The following is an 18,873-nucleotide window of genomic DNA, read 5'->3' on the forward strand; positions in this document are numbered from 1 at the left end:
CCATCCCCGGGCTGCTCCAGTGGTGACAGAAGGTGCTGAGCTCCGGCTGCCATCGGCACTGCCAGGTGGGGATTTGGGGAGCAGAGCCGGGTCAGGATCTGTGCCCAGGGTCGGTGTTCAGCCCTTGTTATCTGTGCTAGCACGGGGTCAGTGCTTGGGCACGGACACAGCACTGCCTGGCAAGGCTGGCACTGTTGGGGCTTCCTGTCGGGGATGTGGGGCAGGGTGGGATGTGGGATACAGGGTAGGATGTGGGATGCAGGGTGGGATGTGGGATGCAGGGTGCAGAGCAGGATGTGGGATGCAGGGTTCAGAGCAGGATGTGGGATGCAGGGTGGGATGCTGGATGCAGAGGAGAGTGCAGGGTGAAGAGTAGGACAGGGTGGGATGCGGGATACAGGTGGCATGCAGTGTGGAGGGCAGAATGTGGGATGCAGGACAGGGTGGGATGCAGGATTTGGGATGCAGGATGGGATGCAGGACACAGAGGAGGGTTCAGGGTGAACTGAAGGACAGGGTGGGATGTGGGGTGCAGGGTGGGATGTGGGATGCAGGTGACATGCAGGGCTCAGAGCAGGATGTGGGATGCAGGATGGTTTGTAGGACAGGGTGGGATGCAGGATGCAGGACAGGGTGGAATATGTAATGTAGGCCAGGGATTCAGGATGTGGGGTTCAGGCTGGGATGCAGGGCAGGATGTGGGATTCAGGGCACTCTGCTGCCTGCACTGGGCAGAGTGGGGCTGCTCCTTTTCCTGCTCACTCTGTTTTCAGTGTGACCAGCTCAGCATCAGGGCCCCACTGCCAGGAATTGTTCCAGGCTGATATGGATGTCTCTAAAGGCTCCATCCTCACCAACAAAGCCTCCAAAGTTCTCAGAGTTCATCAGCACGTGGGGCATCCAAATATCAACACTGCTTCACCAGCCTGCACACAAACCCCACCCCTAATTAATTCCTTAATTCCTGCTGAGCTTCATTTTCCCATCCAGGGGTGGGTGCCTGGAGCAGCCTCCAGAGAGGGCAGAGGGCACAGCCTGGCCCTTTCCCTGAGGCCATCCAGGGGTGCCCAGGGCTGGGAAGGGGTGGCAGAGTCTCGGTTTAACCACACGAAACCTGAAATCACTTTGGGTGAAGTCATTCAGCTGCAGCTCCGCTGACAGGAAGAGAAAGGGCCAGGGTGACTTCTTGAAATTGTGTCTGGGTTTATTTTCTGTGCCTGTGAAACAGAAGCATGTGCATGAGCATGTTTTATTTTCTGGGCATGTGAAACAGGAGCATGTGCATGAGCATGTTTTATTTTCTGTGCATGTGAAGCAGGAGCATGTGCATGAGCATGTTTTATTTTCTGTGCATGTGAAACAGGAGCATGTGCATGAGCATGAGCATGTTTTATTTTCTGTACATGTGAAGCAGGAGCATGTGCATGAGCATGTTTCATTTTCTGTGCATGTGAAACAGGAGCATGTGCATGACCATGTTTCATTTTCTATGCCTGTGAAGCAGGGCATGTGCATGAGCATGTTTTATTTTCTGTGCATGTGAAGCAGGAGCATGTGCATGGGCATTTTTTATTTTCTGTGCATGTGAAACAGGAGCATGTGCATGAGCATGAGCATGTTTCATTTTCTATGCCTGTGAAACAGGAGCATGTGCATGAGCATGTTTTATTTTCTGAGCATGTGAAACAGGAGCATGTGCATGAGCATGTTTTATTTTCTGTACATGTGAAGCAGGAGCATGAGCATGAGCATGTTTCATTTTCTGTGCATGTGAAGCAGGAGCATGTGCATGAGCATGTTTTATTTTCTGAGCATGTGAAACAGGAGCATCCCTCTGTCCCCACGCTGCTGGCCGAGCCCGTGGCTGGGAGTGCAGGGAACTCACCCCCAGCACCTGCCTGGCTTCTCCCAGCCCCCTTATGCTTCCTTCTGCCATCCTTTTAAAATTCCCAGCTCGTTCCCTCTCCCTGGTTGCCCCATCAGCAGGATTTTCCTCCCCAGCCCCATCTGAACCCCAGGGCTGGATGATAAAGTGATAAATGATGACACCTTGGTGTGGTGGGGAGAGCTCATCTGGCACAGGCTGGGAGAGAAAAAACACCCGGCCTTGAAAGCAATTTGTGACAAGAATGAATTGTTCCAGCTGGTGGCAGCAAAGCTCAAAGAATAAAGGACCAGCAGCGAGCTCTGTGTGCTGCAGGGACCTCGTCCTTGGGGTCAGAAAACCCAGAGGAGAATCCCACGAGCGCAGTGGTGTCCCCACGGTGTCCCTGTGACAAACCTGTGACAAACCTGTGACAAACCTGTGACACATCAGTGAGAGCTGAACCCCCCCAGCACTCCCCGAGGCGTTTCTTTGTTAAAAACCACCAAAAAACCCATTTCTTTGTTAAAAACCAGGGGGTTTGTGAGGGAGGCTTGGCCCCACCTGTGGTTTGATGAGGGTTTGAGGGATAATCACAGCATCTTCTGCTGGGCAGTGACCAAGGGAAAATCAAAAGTCCCCTGTTATCTGTGCCACCCCATCCTCACTCCTCTGACTTTCTGACTCCTATTTCACGTTTTAAAAGCAAAAAGCCACCAGCAGCGTGCCCAGCTGGCTCTGGGGTGGTGCCACAGAGGCTGCTGTGATTTTGGAATAAAAACATCCTGGATTTTCCAGCTGATCCCTACAAGAGATGTGGGACAGGGAGCACAGGGAGGCTCACCCCAGGCACAGGGAGGGACAAAATGCCTCCATTAGACATCAAACCTCACTGAAAGTAGGTAATCCCTTCAAATCTTAAGAAAAGGAAGCAAAAAATGAACAGCCCTGCCACGTTCTGAAAAAGGCCTGTGGAAAAACCGAGATGGGGGAAAGCTGGTAATGATAAAATAATGATCCAATCCATAATCCCAATCCTAAATCCTCTTTCCTGAGCCAGTTGGGGGTCCATCCTCCACAGGAGAATGATGAAGATTAAGCATTTTTAAATCAGGTCAGTGCCGGGGAAGTGTTTGCCCTGGGGAATCCTCCCGTGGCGGCTGCGTGCGAGCCCAGGCTGGGGGAACTGGGGCTGGAATCAGGAATCTGTGGGGTCACAGAAAAAACTGGGCTGGGAGAGATCTCTAAAGTCTTATCCTTCCACAGCAGGGATTTTCCTGCTTTTCCACTACCTCAGGGTGCTCCAGCCTGGCCTGGGACATCCCCAGGGATGCAGGGGCAGCCACAGCTGCTCTGGCCACCCGTGCCAGGGCCTCAGCACCCTCACAGGGAACAATTCCTGCCCAATATCCCACCTAAACTGCTCTCCTTCAGCTTCAGGCCATTCCCTTGTCCTATCACCACATCTCAGTGTCCCCTGTGCCACCTCTGTGCCACCTCTGTGCCACCTCTGTGCCACCACGCTGCCCCTGCCCCGCTGCCACTGAGTGTCCCCAGGGACATCCCCAGGGATGCAGGGGCAGCCACAGCTGCTCTGGCCACCCGTGCCAGGGCCTCAGCACCCTCACGGTGACCAATTCCTGCTCAATATCCCACCTAAACCTGCTCTCCTTCAGCTCCAGGCCATTCCCCTGTCCTATCACCACATCCTCAGTGTCCCCCGTGCCACCTCTGTGCCACCTCTGTGCCACCTGTGCTGCTCCTGCCCCGCTGCCATCGATGTCCCCGTGCCCAGGATGGCACCGGGAGCTCCTGCAGGTCCTTCCTCACCCCCTCACCAGCACCTCCAGCACCAGCCCTGAGCATCCCAGGAGCCCCCCAGGCCACGCTGTCCCTCTCTCCCACCCAGCCCCAGGACATCACACACCAGCACCCTCAGGTCAGTGTTTCCACCATACCCAAAACATTTATTTCTCCAAAACTATTGCTAATGACAATGGATACATTTTGTTGCCCCAGTATGGATTTAACACTTCCAACACATCGACTCCTAATACTGTACAAGACTGTACCAAAAGGGAGGGGGAGAAAAAAAAAAACAAAACCAAAACAAAAAAAGGCTGTACCTCCATATTGTACAGAGTTCTATGTACAAAGTACAATTTTACACAGTTTAATATATACACCATATATATATTGGTGTAGAAGACATGAAACAGTGGAAACTTGTTTTAGCAAGAACATTCCATCCCACCATGGAAACAACTGCTGCTGACAACCCCAGGTTCAGACAGAAAAACACAATTCCTACACTTTGCAACCCGATTTTCCTGCCCTTCCAGCAGGACCACTGGAAATCAGAGATGGATTTCAGCAATTGCCCTGTCTGAGCTACATGGAGCTGGGCTTTCAGAGGAGCTGCTGCTGCTCACAAGTATTGCTCCAGCAGTTTGGCACACTCAGAGTCCAACCCGGCCTTGGGTTGCTCTTCACACCTCAGGGCTGGTGGAAAGGCTGGTGGAGCCCACGTCAGGAGCAAGGTTACTGCAGTGCCTCAAAAAGGACAGGCCCACCTTCCATTCCCACTGCAAACTGCTGAATATTTACCCTGTGTGGGGCTTGGCAGATCAAGTATTAGCATGGCAGGGAGCTGCCTGCCCTCTGCACCTTCCCCTCTTTTTGGCCCATCGTTGAGAAACGCGTTCATCCCAAACTGCGTCAGAGGAAGCACAAAATTTAACAGGAAAAAAGGAACAAAACCCAAACCAACAGAACCCTTTGCATTTTCCAGGCTTTGAACTGCTGTTTTGGCATCTCTAGAGCCACCCAAATAGATGGTTTGCTGCTAGAACAGCCTGGAACAGAGCTCACCTGCCTTGCGGTGGGCGGTCGGCGGAACCGCGTGTGCGCGACGCAGCTGGGGCCATCCCGGCCCCGCAGGCACAGGGTCAAGTATTTCTGTTTTTATTTCTTATTTTCAAGTACCAGGTTGTCACACAGACACAGAGACATGCAGGGAGCCGATGTGGAAGGAGCTCAAACCCCAGAGTTCAGTCCATGAGGTGCTTGGTGATCCCCCAGAGCTGGTGCTGGACATTCCCTCCTTTCCACCTCTTGTGCCACCAACCCACTAAAGGAACAGCTTGATGTCCCCAGCTGCATTTGTGGGGCATTAGCCAAGGCCAGATAAACCCAAAAAAGGGCTGGGTTGTTTTTTTTTTTTTTTTGTGAAAGCTAAAAATCTCAAAATAAATAAATCCCCAGCTTGTTAAACTCAATTTCCTGTTCTGTTCAGGCCCACAAGCAATGGAAATGCCCCAGTGCTCGTGTTTCCCTGTGGGTTTTGAAGCAGTTTTTGAGGCAGTTCCCTCCCAGGGCAGTTCAGTGTGTTTGCACTTTGGGGCACATCCCTCTACACCCAGGGCTTGGTCCTGCCAAGCTCAGGTGCCCCTCACCTCCTTCCTCTCCTCCTGTGCTCATGGACCTGCTGGACAAGGGGGTGAGCTCAGCCTCTCATGGAATCCATCCACCTGTCTCAACGGGGATTTCTGGGGCGTTTTCCCACCATTCCTGATTGCTCACTGACATCATCACCTCCTGCAAGTGTCCCCTCCACTCAGATCCCACACCCCCAGGAAGGATCTGAAGCGCCGGCGTCGATTTTTGCAGAGGAACATCTCCCAAAAGCTCCATAAATCCCCAAACCCACGCCTGGCTCCGCTGAGTTTGAGGTTTTTGACACAGAGAAGAAGAGAAATAAGGCAGCAAACTCCACCTGCAGTGAGCTTCTCCTGTCCCAGTATTGCTGGAGCTCTTCCAGGTGCGCCGGGTCGGCCCCGTACCAAGTGCAAGGTGGGGAATTGCAACAGATGGGATTTCTTGCCAAGCTGAAGTGTTTTGATTCAGTAAATAAATTTATGAGAACTCGGTTATCTTAACCTACTTTTGTGCAAGAACAATCTTGCCTTAAAAAAGAAGAAGAAGAAAAAAAATAAACTAAAAAAGAAAAAAATCAACAAAAACTCCCAAAACCCAACACATGAGGTATTCAGCACAGGAAACCCAAAGACTCCTTTTGAACAGGTATCAAAATACAGACATATACAACAACTTTTTTTTTTTTTTTTTTGTTCTGCTGTCACAGTGCACTCTAATTATTTACTCATTTTTGTTGCAATAAAATACCCAGCACAGATAAAATGAGAGGGTTTTGATCGTGTCCCACTGCTCGGACATGAAGGACAAATTTACAATTCATAAACTTTGGACGACCTCAGAGAGGCAGAAATTAAGCAATGGTTAAAGCACACTGCTCCATTCCCAACTAGGGAAATAACCCAGAAAAGGTCTGAGCTTCAGAAACCATTCAGATTGATCACCTAAAACCGTGTTTCATTTTAAAAGTTTTTAGTTTTTTTTTTTTAGGTTTTTGTTTTTTTGCTTTGGATTATTTCAATCCAACACCTGATGAACAAGGTTCATACGAAGCACTATCCAACAGACAGACGTCATTCCAGTTATCAAACACTTCTTTTTGTCTTCATATTCCACACAAACGTTACAGGAAAAGTCATGAAAAAGAGGAATTTCCTTGGAAGAGCTAAAATTTCTTCGGGATATGAAGATGTGGAGTGACATTGGTACCTCCCCAAGCAAACCACTGAGTCAGACCTGTCCTCAGGGAGGGAACATTTCCAGTTCCTCCTTCCCACCTTTCCGGCAGCCACTGCCCATAAAACACTCGTGGCAAAACGTCCTCCAGCCTTGTGTGTTCAGAGTGAGGAGGACAAGCTGAAAATCTCCTTTTTTTCCCCACGATTTCCATGATTTCTGCTCATAAAACACTCGTGGCAAACGTCCTCCAGCCTTGTGTGTTCAGAGTGAGGAGGACAAGCTGGAAATCTCCTTTTTCCCCACGATTTCCATGATTTCTGCTCATAAAACACTCGTGGCAAAACGTCCTCTCAGCCTTGTGTGTTCAGAGTGGGGAGGACAAGCTGAAAATCTCTTTTTTTTTTTTTTCCATAATTTTGTGTGCGATTTTTTTGTTTCATCCCCTCCCACGTGTGATTTTTCCGCCCGAGGAAGAGGAAGGAGGAGCTTCAGCCTCTCCTATTGCTTGTGTCATCACAGTGCACACCAGAATTCCAGTTGAGTTGCTCCATATCCAGGTGATCCTGCCCAGCACCTTGCCCTTGGCAGCAGGATTGTCCCAGAGCTGTGGATGCTAGAGAAGCACAGTAATAATTCAGATACAGACAGTTGCTGTTACAGTAACCTGAAGTCTTTTTTTTTTTTAAATTTATTTTTTTTTTCCATCTAATTCCACACTTCAGACCTTGAAGCTGGAAAAGAGCAGCTCCTCCAATGTGCTGTGCGTGGCTGAACACTTATTCTTAGGAATATTGAATGCTAGGCATAAAAATATAAAAAAGAAAATAAGGCATTAAAATGAGGCAAAGTCAATTTACAGAGATCCTGCTCTTGACAAAGATTAACTTTGGTCATTTGAGACCAAAATAAAAAAAAAAAAAATAAAAAAAAAGAAACCAAAAAACCCAAGAATTGTTACTAAAAAGGAAATGCCAGAAAAGTTCTGCCTGAGCAAAAAATTACAAGTTTAATCATTCTATTTATTTTTTTTTTTTTCCCCAAAAGAACAAGTGATTCCTTGGTGGTAGAAGTCCATCAGAACCTGAGAGCAAAGGTGGCACTGGTGGCATCTCCTGGAGGGGCAGGGACAGTCACACTCGTACCGTGGGGCTCCCCCAGGGCAGCTCAGAGAAATGGGAAACGAGGAGAGTTCTCACCAAAACCTTCCCAGTGCTCCCCAGTTCCTGCCCGTCCTTCGTTCAGGGCCCAGAGGAAGCTTTTTGGGAAGTCATCAATTATGGATTGATTGCTTCTGTAGAAAGGGGTTGTGCGTGTGGGCATGGACAGGGATGCAGGAAGACCCTGCTCCATTTTTCCAAGTATCATCCTAAATGTCAGAAAAGGACATTTTCAGCAACTCTTCTTGGTTTCTTCTTGTTTAAGTGCCAATTAAACGGGCTTTGCAGTCACCAGGAACTCACAAACTGCAAGGAAACTCAGCTTAAATGGGTGAGAAAAATGACTTTTCTCCTCTTGTCCTGAATCCATTATTTGATGGAAGCCTAAAGATGTGCAGCTTGTTTGAAATCCCAGAAAAGCCGAGGAACAAGGCAAGCTCGGGGTCAGCCAATCTCCACTCCTAAGTGGCACAAGCCTTTTAATTATTGAATTAAATAACTGTGGGCACCATGGAGAATTCCCAGGGGAGTACAAAAAGAGTCCGTGGATGCTGCTGGCTATGGATAAATACAAATAACAGCAAAGGATTCATTCACAGGTCAGCCCTGCATGGAGCACGGGGGGCAGCCACTGCTGTCACATCCCTGTCCCCAGCAGCGTTCCCTGCACTGCTCTATGAGAGCAGAGAGGGACAAGGCAGGGAGCTGAGAACTCCTGAGCGAAGTTTTTACAGTGCTTGGCGCTGGGATGGGGGTCAGGATCTGTCCTGAGGAACAGGCAAACCAGCAGAGCGTGTCTTGGGGATGGGCTCCCAGCAGAGGATGCTTGTTTTCAAAATTATCTCTTTTTTCTGTTTTGTTTTGCTTTGTTTTACATTCAGTCTCCCGAGAGCAAACACCACATCGGAGCCCACGGGCTGAAAATGCCACTGGAAACAATAAAGCTGCTTTTAAATATGGGAGAGCAAAGGGGGAAACCAGTGAAGATTGTCCATAAGCAATGACTGGGCTCTTTCTTGTGCTCCCAGAGCTCAGGAAAACATGTTTGTTTATATTTGCACAGACACGTCTTACGTAGAACTCCACAAAACCTACGAGTGCTCCAGAGTAAACTGATTTTTCCATGACAAATAAAGCATGAGGCTGGAATGGCCAAAGGCTTTGGCCCTGAGGGGGAGGAATGGGGAGCAAACAAACAAAACCAGAGGATGTGATGGAAGTCGAGACAGACCCTTAACCACCGTGGCACCAGCGGGCGACGGAATAATAATAATAATAATAATAATTATAATTATAATAATAATAATGCACAAGAAACAGGCATGTCCAAGCTCCACGTAACCAGTGGCACCAAAACATGCAATAGACTAAAATCTATCCTATTGTTTCCCTGTGGTAAATGAAACACAGAATACAGAAGTCACTACACCAGTATCCCAAAACAGGACACCACCAAATGTTCCTTCCAGCGGCCGAACACTTGAACAGGGCATGGAAACCAAAATCCAGCTCATCCCTTGGTGTTATCCTGCTCAGCTTCACAGTGGATTGTGGATTGTGGATTTCCCAAGCGTGGCAGGAGCTGTCCTGGGCACGTGGGACGAGGCTGTGGCTGCCCAGGAGCTCCCAGCATCTCCCTTTCAATCCAAGCATTCATTAAATAACAATCGTAGCGTCTTTGCCGTGTGGAACAGCAGGATTGTACCCAGAGAGCAGCAGGGCGTGCATCAGACAGTACAGGACTTGTCTGGGGGCTGCTGGGCCGCAGAGGAGGCCACGCCGGGGGTGCTGGCGCTGGTTTTGGGGAACACGGCCGGCTTGGGCCGCGTGGCCGGCGGCTTCACCTGCGAGGCCACCTTGACGGACTTGACGGGCCTGAAGGTGCAGGGGATGTCCCCAGCCGTGCTGGCGCTGCGCTGGAAGGGGGGCTCAGTGTCCTTGAGGAGCTGGGTGTGCAGGGGGCTGGAGGGCTCCGAGGTTGGGGCCACCACCGGGGAGGTTTTCAGCGGCTCCAGGGTGTCCAGGACGACGTCGGGCGCGTGCTTGACGCTGCTCTGCCTCTCCAGCTCCCGCAGCTCGTTCAGGGCCGAGTTCATGGTGGCTTCAATGTCCTGCAAGCACAGCACAGGAGCCCAGTGAAGGCAAGGCCCAGGCACACAAATCACCAGGTAAAAGGCAGGTTTTGAGCAAAAATTTTTTGGTTTTTTTAAACACCAACCTCGCGTCAAGGACCGAACCGTGCAGCGCCGCATCCTGCAGCCAATAGTCACTAAAAATTTCCAGCAATGGGGAGCAAAGTAATTGCTAGCACTGCCTTGATGCTAATCTGGCCCTTCACTGCTGCCCAGAATTCAAAGTAAAGCCCCAAATGGCAGCAAGGAACAGAAACCAAAGCATTGGTGCCCATTCTTGCAGTTTATTTGGCACCTGAGGTTCAGGAGAGTAAATTCCTGAAGGGAGCACTCATGAACAGAAACCAAAGCATTGGTGCCCATTTTTGCAGTTTGTTTGGCACCTGAGGTTCAGGAGAGTAAATTCCTGAAGGGAGCACTCATGGCTTGGATTCTGGGCCACACACTGAATGCTGAAATCCTCGTGGGCTCCTGCTCCTGCCTCACTGGTTTTCCTGCTAAGCTGTTCCCAGAAATGTATTTCACAGGACTCGGAATTTTAGAAAACACAGAAGATGTCAGAAACACGTGTAGCAACCCGAAACTGGCCCTTCTCCTTCCTCTTAAAAACCATTACAGCTATGAACAAATAAATATAAAGAACTTTTGAGCTCAAATCATGGGGGTTTTGTCTCAGGACCTCCACGCTGTCTGCTGGGGAGTGCAGTGGTGCACAGAGCTCCCAGGGGAGCAGGAGAGCTCAGCCTGGCTGTGACTCACACTCTTGGCTGCAGCTTTCCAGCTTCCTCAGAGCCTTTTCAGGGGGTGGGGAAGGTAAATCACTCAAGGAATGGTGGAAGAAAGCAGAGGGAGAAATCTGATGCCTCCCACTCTATCTTGAGGCCGGGCAGATTTTCGTTATGAAGTTGGGGAAATATTTAAGATGGTTATGGGTGGTGCTTGAGCAGATAGTACAGAGAAAAACTCTGATTTAACACAGCTTGGGTTTTCCTCCCTCCTCTTTTTTATTTATTTTCCCCTCCTCTTTCCTTTTTGTCCCCAGACTCTTCTCCAGTGAAACAATGGAGTGAAGGCTCTGGCAGGGAGAGGAGACAGAACAACTTCAGTCAGAGCCTAATTGAAAAAACAAAGAATCTGATTTATATCAACCAAAGCCTCAGAAGGACAGGGAAGCACGAGGACAGCAGGAGCTGTACATCACATTTCCACTTTAACAAATGGGCTTGAGGTACTCAAAATTGCAAAATACAAACTCCCATCAGCATTAAACCCACTGAGTTTTAAGGTGCCCCTTATTTACTATGTGGAGTCGCTGTTTTGTCAATAAAAATTCAATTTATTTCTCACCTACTTCCCCCCCAGCTCCTTAGGAACCTGCAGAGCCTCGAGGCAGGCAGAGCAGTCAGGTCTGTTTGTAACCTGAGCCTGGAGCATTCCTTGGCTGCAGGCAGAGCCATCCATCCCACCCTGCAAACACTGGGTACAGACACACGCAAGTGCAGGCACATCCACCCAGGAAGAGCCCTCTGGAAGGGGGAAATCTGTAAATTCACATTTCTGTAGCCAGCCTCGACTTCAAGGCCGCTGTGTAAATAACAAACTCCTGAAAACCAGCAGGGCTGTGTTCAGGTCTGGTTGCTGATCACACTCTGAGCCCTGCAAGAAGATGAGGATGCCACTGGAGCACTGCACGAGTCTGCTCCTGCTTTTCTTTGGCCTGTGCTGCTCCATGTGCTTCCCATGCTGTGGGTTTGTATGTGCTGAGTGTTTTAGTGGTGACACTGGCAGCAATAGCTTGCACACTTCAGTGTGTACAACAAATAATAGGCAGAACTATCAAAAAGGTTTTTATCATACAAGAGAGAGAAGGAGGAAATAGATTTGCAGAGAATCTTACAGAGACAGCAGATGAAAGTACAGACAGAGATGTCACACCACAGGCAAGCCTGCACCACTGACAGGAGAGTGTTAAATCCACAAGAAATACTTAATTTCTCTCGTGTCTTGAAGTTATGGTTGCTTAACTCTCTGCTGGCAGCTTTGGAATCTCTGTCACTTTCTGAAATGGGTGTTTTCAGTGTTGAGATGAAATTCTGGGTAACCAACAGGGCCAAGCTTTATGGAGGAAGGACCTGGGTGTTTATTTTCCCTCAGGAAAGCAGCCTCAGGGCCTGCACACAGGGAGGAGGAAAGCCCAGGCTGGGGCTGTGTCCTGAGCTAACATTGCACTGAGAGAATCACAGAATGTGGGCTTGGAGGGGACCTCTGGAGTCCAGCCCACCTGGAGGTGACACAGAAACTCATCCAGGTGGCTTTGGGGTGTCTGCAGAGAGGGAGACTCCGCTCCCTGCCTGGGCAGCAGCTCAGGGCTCTGCACCCTCATGGACACAAACTCTTCCTCACATTGAGCTGAACTTTTTATTTTCATCTATGGCTCCTTGTGCTGCTGCTGCTGAACAGAGCCTGGCACCATCCTGGCACTCCTTGGGGACATTTGTGGGGATTTGTGGGATCCCCTCTCAGCCTTCTCACCAAGTGATGCACCTACACTACTCTCTGTAATCTATTGCACACTTTTGTGGATTCCAGTCTATCTTGAAGTCTGGGAAACTTTCTCCATGGATGAGGGTCAAAGTCAGAGCTCCCCTGAGGGTCAGGGCACCTCAGAGCAGACAGAGAAATATTCCCAGGGCTCTGGGTTTCCACAGTTTCCTTCCTACCATGGGGAACCCCAAAAATACCACAGTGCTGCTCACCTGTGCAATGACCTCGGGGTGAAGAAGGAGGAAGAAGAAGCATGAAGAAGAAACCCAGGACAACACCCTGTGCCCTCCATCTTGCTTCCATCCACAACACACTAAAAATCCCAGAACCTAAATTTCCCACCTAACTGATACACCTACACTACTGTCTAGAATCTATTTCACACTTTTGTGGATTCCAGTCTATCCTGAAGTCTTTAGGAAAGATTCCAGTCTACCTTGAAGTCTTTAGGAAAGATTCTAGTCTATGCTGAAGTCTGGGAAACTTTCTCCATGGATGAGGGTCAAAGTCAGAGCTCCCCTGAGGGTCAGGACACCCCAGAGCAGACACAGAAATATTCCCAGTGTGCTGGGGGTTTCCACAATTCCCTTCCTGCCATGGGGAACCCCAAGCACACTACCCTGGTGCTCACCTGAGCGATGACCTCGGGGTGAAGAAGGAGGAAGAAGAAGGAAGATGAAGAAGAAACCCAGGACAACACCCTGTGTTGCTTCCATCTACAGGACACTAAAAATCCCAGAACCTAAATTTCCCACCTAACTGATACACCTACACTACTCTCTGTAATCTATTTCACACTTTTGTGGATTCCAGTCTACCTTGAAGTCTTTAGGAAAGATTCCAGTCTGCCTTGAAGTCTTTAGGAAAGATTCCAGTCTGCCTTGAAGTCTTTAGGAAAGATTCCAGTCTACCTTGAAGTCTGGGGAAGTTTCTCCATGGATGAGGGTCAAAGTCGGTGCTCCCCTGAGGGTCAGGGCACCCCAGAGCAGACACAGAAATATTCCCAGTGTGCTGGGGGTTTCCACAATTCCCCTCCTGCCATAGGGAATTCCACAATTCCCCTCATCCCCCGGTGCTCACCTGCGCGATGACCTCGGGGTCCATGGGCCGGTGGTTGTTGAAGCTCTTGGAGCGGCCGGCGGCGAGCGCCTTGCGCACCTGCGGGCTCTCCATCCTGCTCTTGAGCGACGAGTGCCGGCTGATGGAGTTGAGGCTGCCGTGGCCACTGATGGAGCATTTGTCTGGAACCTCCTTGGGAAGGCTTTGGCTCATTATGGGCTGAGATGAGGGCCTGGAACCGGCTATGGCCCCGGGGGAGGCTGGTTCTGCCAGGGAACTACCTAGGCCGTGGCCGTCACTTTGGCGGAACGCTCTTCTGATGCTGCCTGACTCTGGTTTCTTTCTTTGCCTTCAGTCACAAAAGCAAAACAAGTCAATACAAGCAGGTACAGGGCTGTCATTTTGAAGATATCCCCCCAAAACAACACACAGGACAATGGGGAGAGACACAGAGGTAACCCAGATTACAAACGGACTCAGGGGATTGAGGAGTGATTGCGGTACAGTGAAATAATTATAAATTATAAATTATAAATTATAAATCATTCCAGTTTCACGCTTCTAACGACAAGGCTGAGTCCTGGCAGCTGTGCACATTCATAGCAAAACCAGAAAACTTGGGTGGAACATGATTAACTTGGTCAAGAGGAGAAGAATTTATACTGGAACAAAAAAAAAACAAAAAAACCCTCTGTGCCATCGACAGGTTTTGATGATGTGTTTTTATTACATTCCAAGAGCAGAGCTACAATCTTTGACTGGAGGACACAGTATAAGTCTACTAAGCTCCTGGCCCAAGGCATCAAGTTATTATTTTCAGAGATCAGCAAGCAAAGACCCCCAGTTTGGGGTTAATGATCATTTCCAATGTTTGCTGGTGGTAGGAGATGGTTCTTTTTCATGGCTTTGGCAGGGCCACAAGGCATGGGCTACAGATAAACCAAAGGGATGATGTCAAATGGATGAACTGGTCCAAAGAATTTAGTTTCTACCCCAGCACCATGAGGTCTGACAGCACGATTCCACTCAGATCATGGCAAGGCCAATGCAGCAGAATACTTTATGCCATAGGTCTGAAGCTTGGCATCCATTATACAGGGAAGGATCCATTTATATATAGCACCAGCCCCATGAATAACTGCAAGAAAGTGTTAACTCCAGTAGGATTTTGGCATCCAAATAATAATTCAGTGGGTGGCACAACTGTCATTGCGAAACCATCTGATTTAATTTTGCTCAAGTCTGTTCACACATAGGTCAGAAGATTCATTCCTAAAGAAAAAACAACAAAATGAGTCTTATGCTACTTATTGCTAAATATCAGGTGTTTCCCTAGTAAAGGGAAAAAAAAAAAGCCCCAAAAACTAGGGTGGACATTCCCCAGGCTCCTAAAAACCACTAGACACAACTCTACCAAAGCCAGCAGATGGTGAAGCTCCAGCACAGGTCTGTTATTACACAAATCTCTCCATAACTGGCAGAATGGCCACTCCAGTGGCTCAGACAGCAAATATCATAAAAGAAAGCCCAGATCCCAAGCTGATGCAGATTAACACAGCTTTCCAGATATCACTGGAGCTCTGCTGAATCCCATAAGGAAGGCCCAGCCAGGCTCTCTAGGCCATGAGCAGGGTCCAAACCTTTTAAAAGGATGCATTTGTGCTAATGCCTTTATAGACTACATTGTGTTAAATTAGCTGAAGGTTAAGAACATCCCCTCCCATCAAACTGTAATTATCACATAAAACCTTCACTGCACAATGGAGAGAGGTGGGGGCTTTTAACACCAAGGAAATAATCAGAAATATACGGGGGATAAATCTGTCCAGAAAAACTATTTAACAGATCATGGAATTTAGTCTGCTACTAGCTTGATTTTTCCAGTTTTTTATTATGTTGAGTGTTGGCTAAAGCAACAATTTCTGGTGGAGGAGGCAAGGTTAGAGCAACAGGGGGTTGTGCTGTTCCACTGCAAGCATATGGTTAGTAACCCGAGGTGAGGAGTGCTGCAGAAACAAAGGAGTGCTCCAGGCAGTGCCAGATGGTTGGGACTGCAGGTATGGCATTTATCACAAACTGGGACACAGCTTCCTGGAGGAGCTGTCCCCCCAGCCCATCAAACAGGACGTGGCAAATGTGGAGGAGACGTGACAGATCACACAACACGAGGAGGGACGGGGACAACGACACCAGAGCTCAGCCCAGCACTCCCCTCCCTCCCTGTCTGCTCAAACAGGGCATATTTGGGAAAACAGGACCAGATGGCACCTTGGAGACAGGGAAGAGAAGCCAGTGGGGTTTCAAACGAGCGATGGCCACGCCGGTGACAGAGAGGGGACAGCAAAATGCGAGCGAGTTAGAAGAGAAGGGAAGCAGAGAAAAGGGGTGGCAGTGCTGGTTAAGGAATCATTTTCAGGGAAGGAAGCATTTCACTGGACTCATCAGCAAGCTCTGGACAGGCAGGGGAACAATGCAAGGCTGCTCTTACTTGTTGATGTTGGCAAGGTAAATATCTGCGACGTGGCCCCCGCTCGGGCAGCTGGCACCGGCTCTGGCTGTCACCTTCTCCTCCGGGGGCTCCGAGTTTGTTTCTATCTCCGACTTGGGGCTGGACCTTTCCGACATCCCATCCTCACTAGGAAGGAGCAGGGAGGGTATCACAACCACAACAGCCTCTCTGAGCCTGTCAGGGGGTTTATTGTCACCCTTGTCTGGCCTTCTGAGGTGTCCTTTCTCTTTAGCAGAGTTTTAGTACATCCTTTTCTTTTAATATAATAGAATATCATGAAATAATAAATCAGCCTTCTGAGAACTTGGAGTCAATTCTCATCTCTCTGTATCCTTTCTCTTTCTTTAGCATAGTTTTAGTATATCCTTTTCTTATAATATAATATAATATAATATAATATAATATAATATAATATAATAATAAATCAGCCTTCTGAGAGAGAACTTGGAGTCAAATCTCATCTCCTTGTATCCTCTTTCTTTAGTATAGTTTTAGTATGTCCTTATAATATAATATAATATAATATAATATAATATAATATAATATCAGCCTTCTGAGAACTTGGAGTCAATTCTCATCTCTCTGTATCCTTTCTCTTTCTTCAGTATAGATTTAGTATATCATTTTCATATAATATCATAGCATATCATAATAAATCAATCTTCTGAGAACTTGGAGTCAATTCTCATCTGTATCCTTTCTCTTTCTTTAGTATAGATTTAGTATATCGTTTTCATATAATATAATATAGTATAATAATAAATCATCCTTCTGAGAACTTGGGAGTCAATTCTCATCTCTCTGTATCCTTTTTCTTTAGTATAGATTTAGTATATCATTTTCATATAATATAATATCATATAATATAGTATAATAATAATTCATCCTTCTGAGAACTTGGGAGTCAATTCTCACCTCTCTGTATCCTTTCTCTTTAGTATAGATTTAGTATATAATTTTCATATAATATAATATAATATAATATAGTATAATATAATAATAAATCATCCTTCTGAGAATTTGGAATCAATTCTCATGTCTCTGTATCCTTTCTCTTTCTTTAGTATAGATTTAGTATATCATTTTCACATAATATAATATAATATAATATAATATAATATAATATAATAATAAATCAGCCTTCTGAGAACTTGGGAGTCAATTCTCATCTCTCTGTATCCTCTTTCTTTAGTATAGTTTTAGTATATCCTTAATATAATATAATATAATATAATATAATATAATATAACAATAAATCATCCTTCTGAGAACTTGGGAGCCAATTCTCATCTCTCACCTCACCCCAGGGACCCTCCCAACACCGAACAATCGCTGACCCCACCCAGACAGCTGGGCTGTGATAATTAACATTACAATTAGGCCAACAATGAGTCCTGTCTGAGGTGATCTCAGCATCCTGCCCCTGCCGGGGTGGCACCTACGTGTCCTGCACCACGATGTACTGGTGTGGGATCAGGCCGTCCACGCCGTTGTGCCGTCCCTCCCACCAGTCGTCGGAGGCGCGCTGGTAGAGCAGCAGGGACGCTCCCTTCTTGAAGGACAGCTCCCGTGCAGTCCTGCCCACGTAGTCAAACTTGGCTATGGCCTCTATGGGCTCACACTCTAGGGGGGAAGAAAGAACACGCACTGAGCACCTGTGGCACCTTGGTTTTTTAAGATTTTCTGAGCCTCCTGATGTCTACGTTCTTGTAGCAAGCTTTCTCACGCGGTTCATGTAAATAAATGATTGTCTGGCATTCTTTTATGGAGGAGGAGAAATCTGATGGGCTGTTGGGTTGGCCAGTGTCACTGGAGAGGTGGCACTGTCACCCTCCAATCCAGGAAATCCATAAATGTTGGAGTCAGAAATTAAACCTCTTTCTTTTTTACTTTGGAGATTCCAGTGTCCACGTGGTTTTATTTAATGTCCTAACGCAACAAGAGCCCACAGATCCCCCAAAGACCCCACAGATCCCCCAAAGACCCCACAGATGATTCCCCAAAGACCCCACAGATGATTCCCCAAAGAGCCTGTCGCCCTGATTATTTATTATTTATATATTTTTAATTTATTTATTTATTATTTATTTTATGTATTATTTTTTAAAGTTCTTTTAAGCCTTCTGATGTTTACATTCTTGTAGCGAACTGTCTCACACACTTTCTGTGAATAACTGATTGTTTTGCATTCTGTTATGGAGGAGGAGAAATTTGATGGGCTGCTGGTTTGTCATGGGAGAGGTGGCACTGTCACCCTCCAATCCAGGGTCACTTTTGGAAAACTATAAATGTTGAAGTCAGAAATTAAACCTCTTTCTTTTTTACTTTGGAGATTCCAGTGTCCACGTGGTTTTATTTCATGTCCTAAAGCAACAAGAGCCCACAGATGATCCCCCAAAGACCCCACAGATGATGCCCCAAAGACCCTGTCTCCCTGTTTATTTATTATTGATATATTTTTAATAAATTAATTTTTTTTTAAATTTATTTTATTATTTTTTAAAGTTCTTTTAAGCCTTCTGATGTTTACGTTCTTGTAACGAACTTTCTCACACACTTTCTGTGAATAACTGATTTGCATTCTTTTATGGAGGAGGAGAAATTTGATGGACAGCTGATCTGGAGAGGTGGCACTGTCACCCTCCAATCCAGAGTCATTTTTGGAAATTTATAAATGTTAAGAGTCAGAAATTAAACCTCTTTCTTTTTTACTTTGGAGATTCCAGAGTCCACATGGTTTTATTTCCTGTCCTAAAGCAACAAGAGCCCACAGACACCCCAAAGACCCCACAGATGATCCCCCAACAACCCTGTCACCCTGTTTATTTAATTATTTATTTGTTATTTATTTTATTTTTTTAAAGTTCTTTTAAGCCTTCTGATGTTTACATTCTTGTAACGAACTTTCTCACACACTTTCTGTGAATAACTGATTGTTTTGCATTCTTTTATGGAGGAGGAGAAATTTGATGGGCTGCTGGTTTGCCCAGTGTC

General features: G+C 47.2%; 1 protein-coding gene across 3 annotated transcripts in view; it reads right to left on the reverse strand.

Annotated features, from left to right (window-relative positions):
* Nucleotides 1-3,804: 3,804 nt before the first annotated feature.
* Nucleotides 3,805-18,873, reverse strand: part of SRGAP2 (SLIT-ROBO Rho GTPase activating protein 2) — a 123,020-nt gene continuing 107,951 nt past the window's right edge. For 2 of the 3 annotated variants that reach the window (XM_071450434.1, XM_071450433.1), the window contains exons 20-23: nt 17,322-17,502; nt 15,859-16,005; nt 13,392-13,719; nt 3,805-9,746 (exon numbers count right to left, since the gene is read on the reverse strand). In XM_071450434.1, the coding sequence (XP_071306535.1) occupies nt 9,363-9,746; nt 13,392-13,719; nt 15,859-16,005; nt 17,322-17,502 (1,040 nt within the window). In that variant the 3' untranslated portion in view covers nt 3,805-9,362. Of the gene's footprint in view, nt 9,747-13,391; nt 13,720-14,077; nt 14,643-15,858; nt 16,006-17,321; nt 17,503-18,873 lie in introns of those variants that run through there. The other variant, XM_071450435.1, reaches the window with a different exon arrangement.

Source organism: Agelaius tricolor, unplaced genomic scaffold (assembly GCF_023055355.1).
Source record: "Agelaius tricolor isolate 1412-34295 unplaced genomic scaffold, bAgeTri1.0.p SCAF_30, whole genome shotgun sequence".
Taxonomy (NCBI): domain Eukaryota; kingdom Metazoa; phylum Chordata; class Aves; order Passeriformes; family Icteridae; genus Agelaius; species Agelaius tricolor.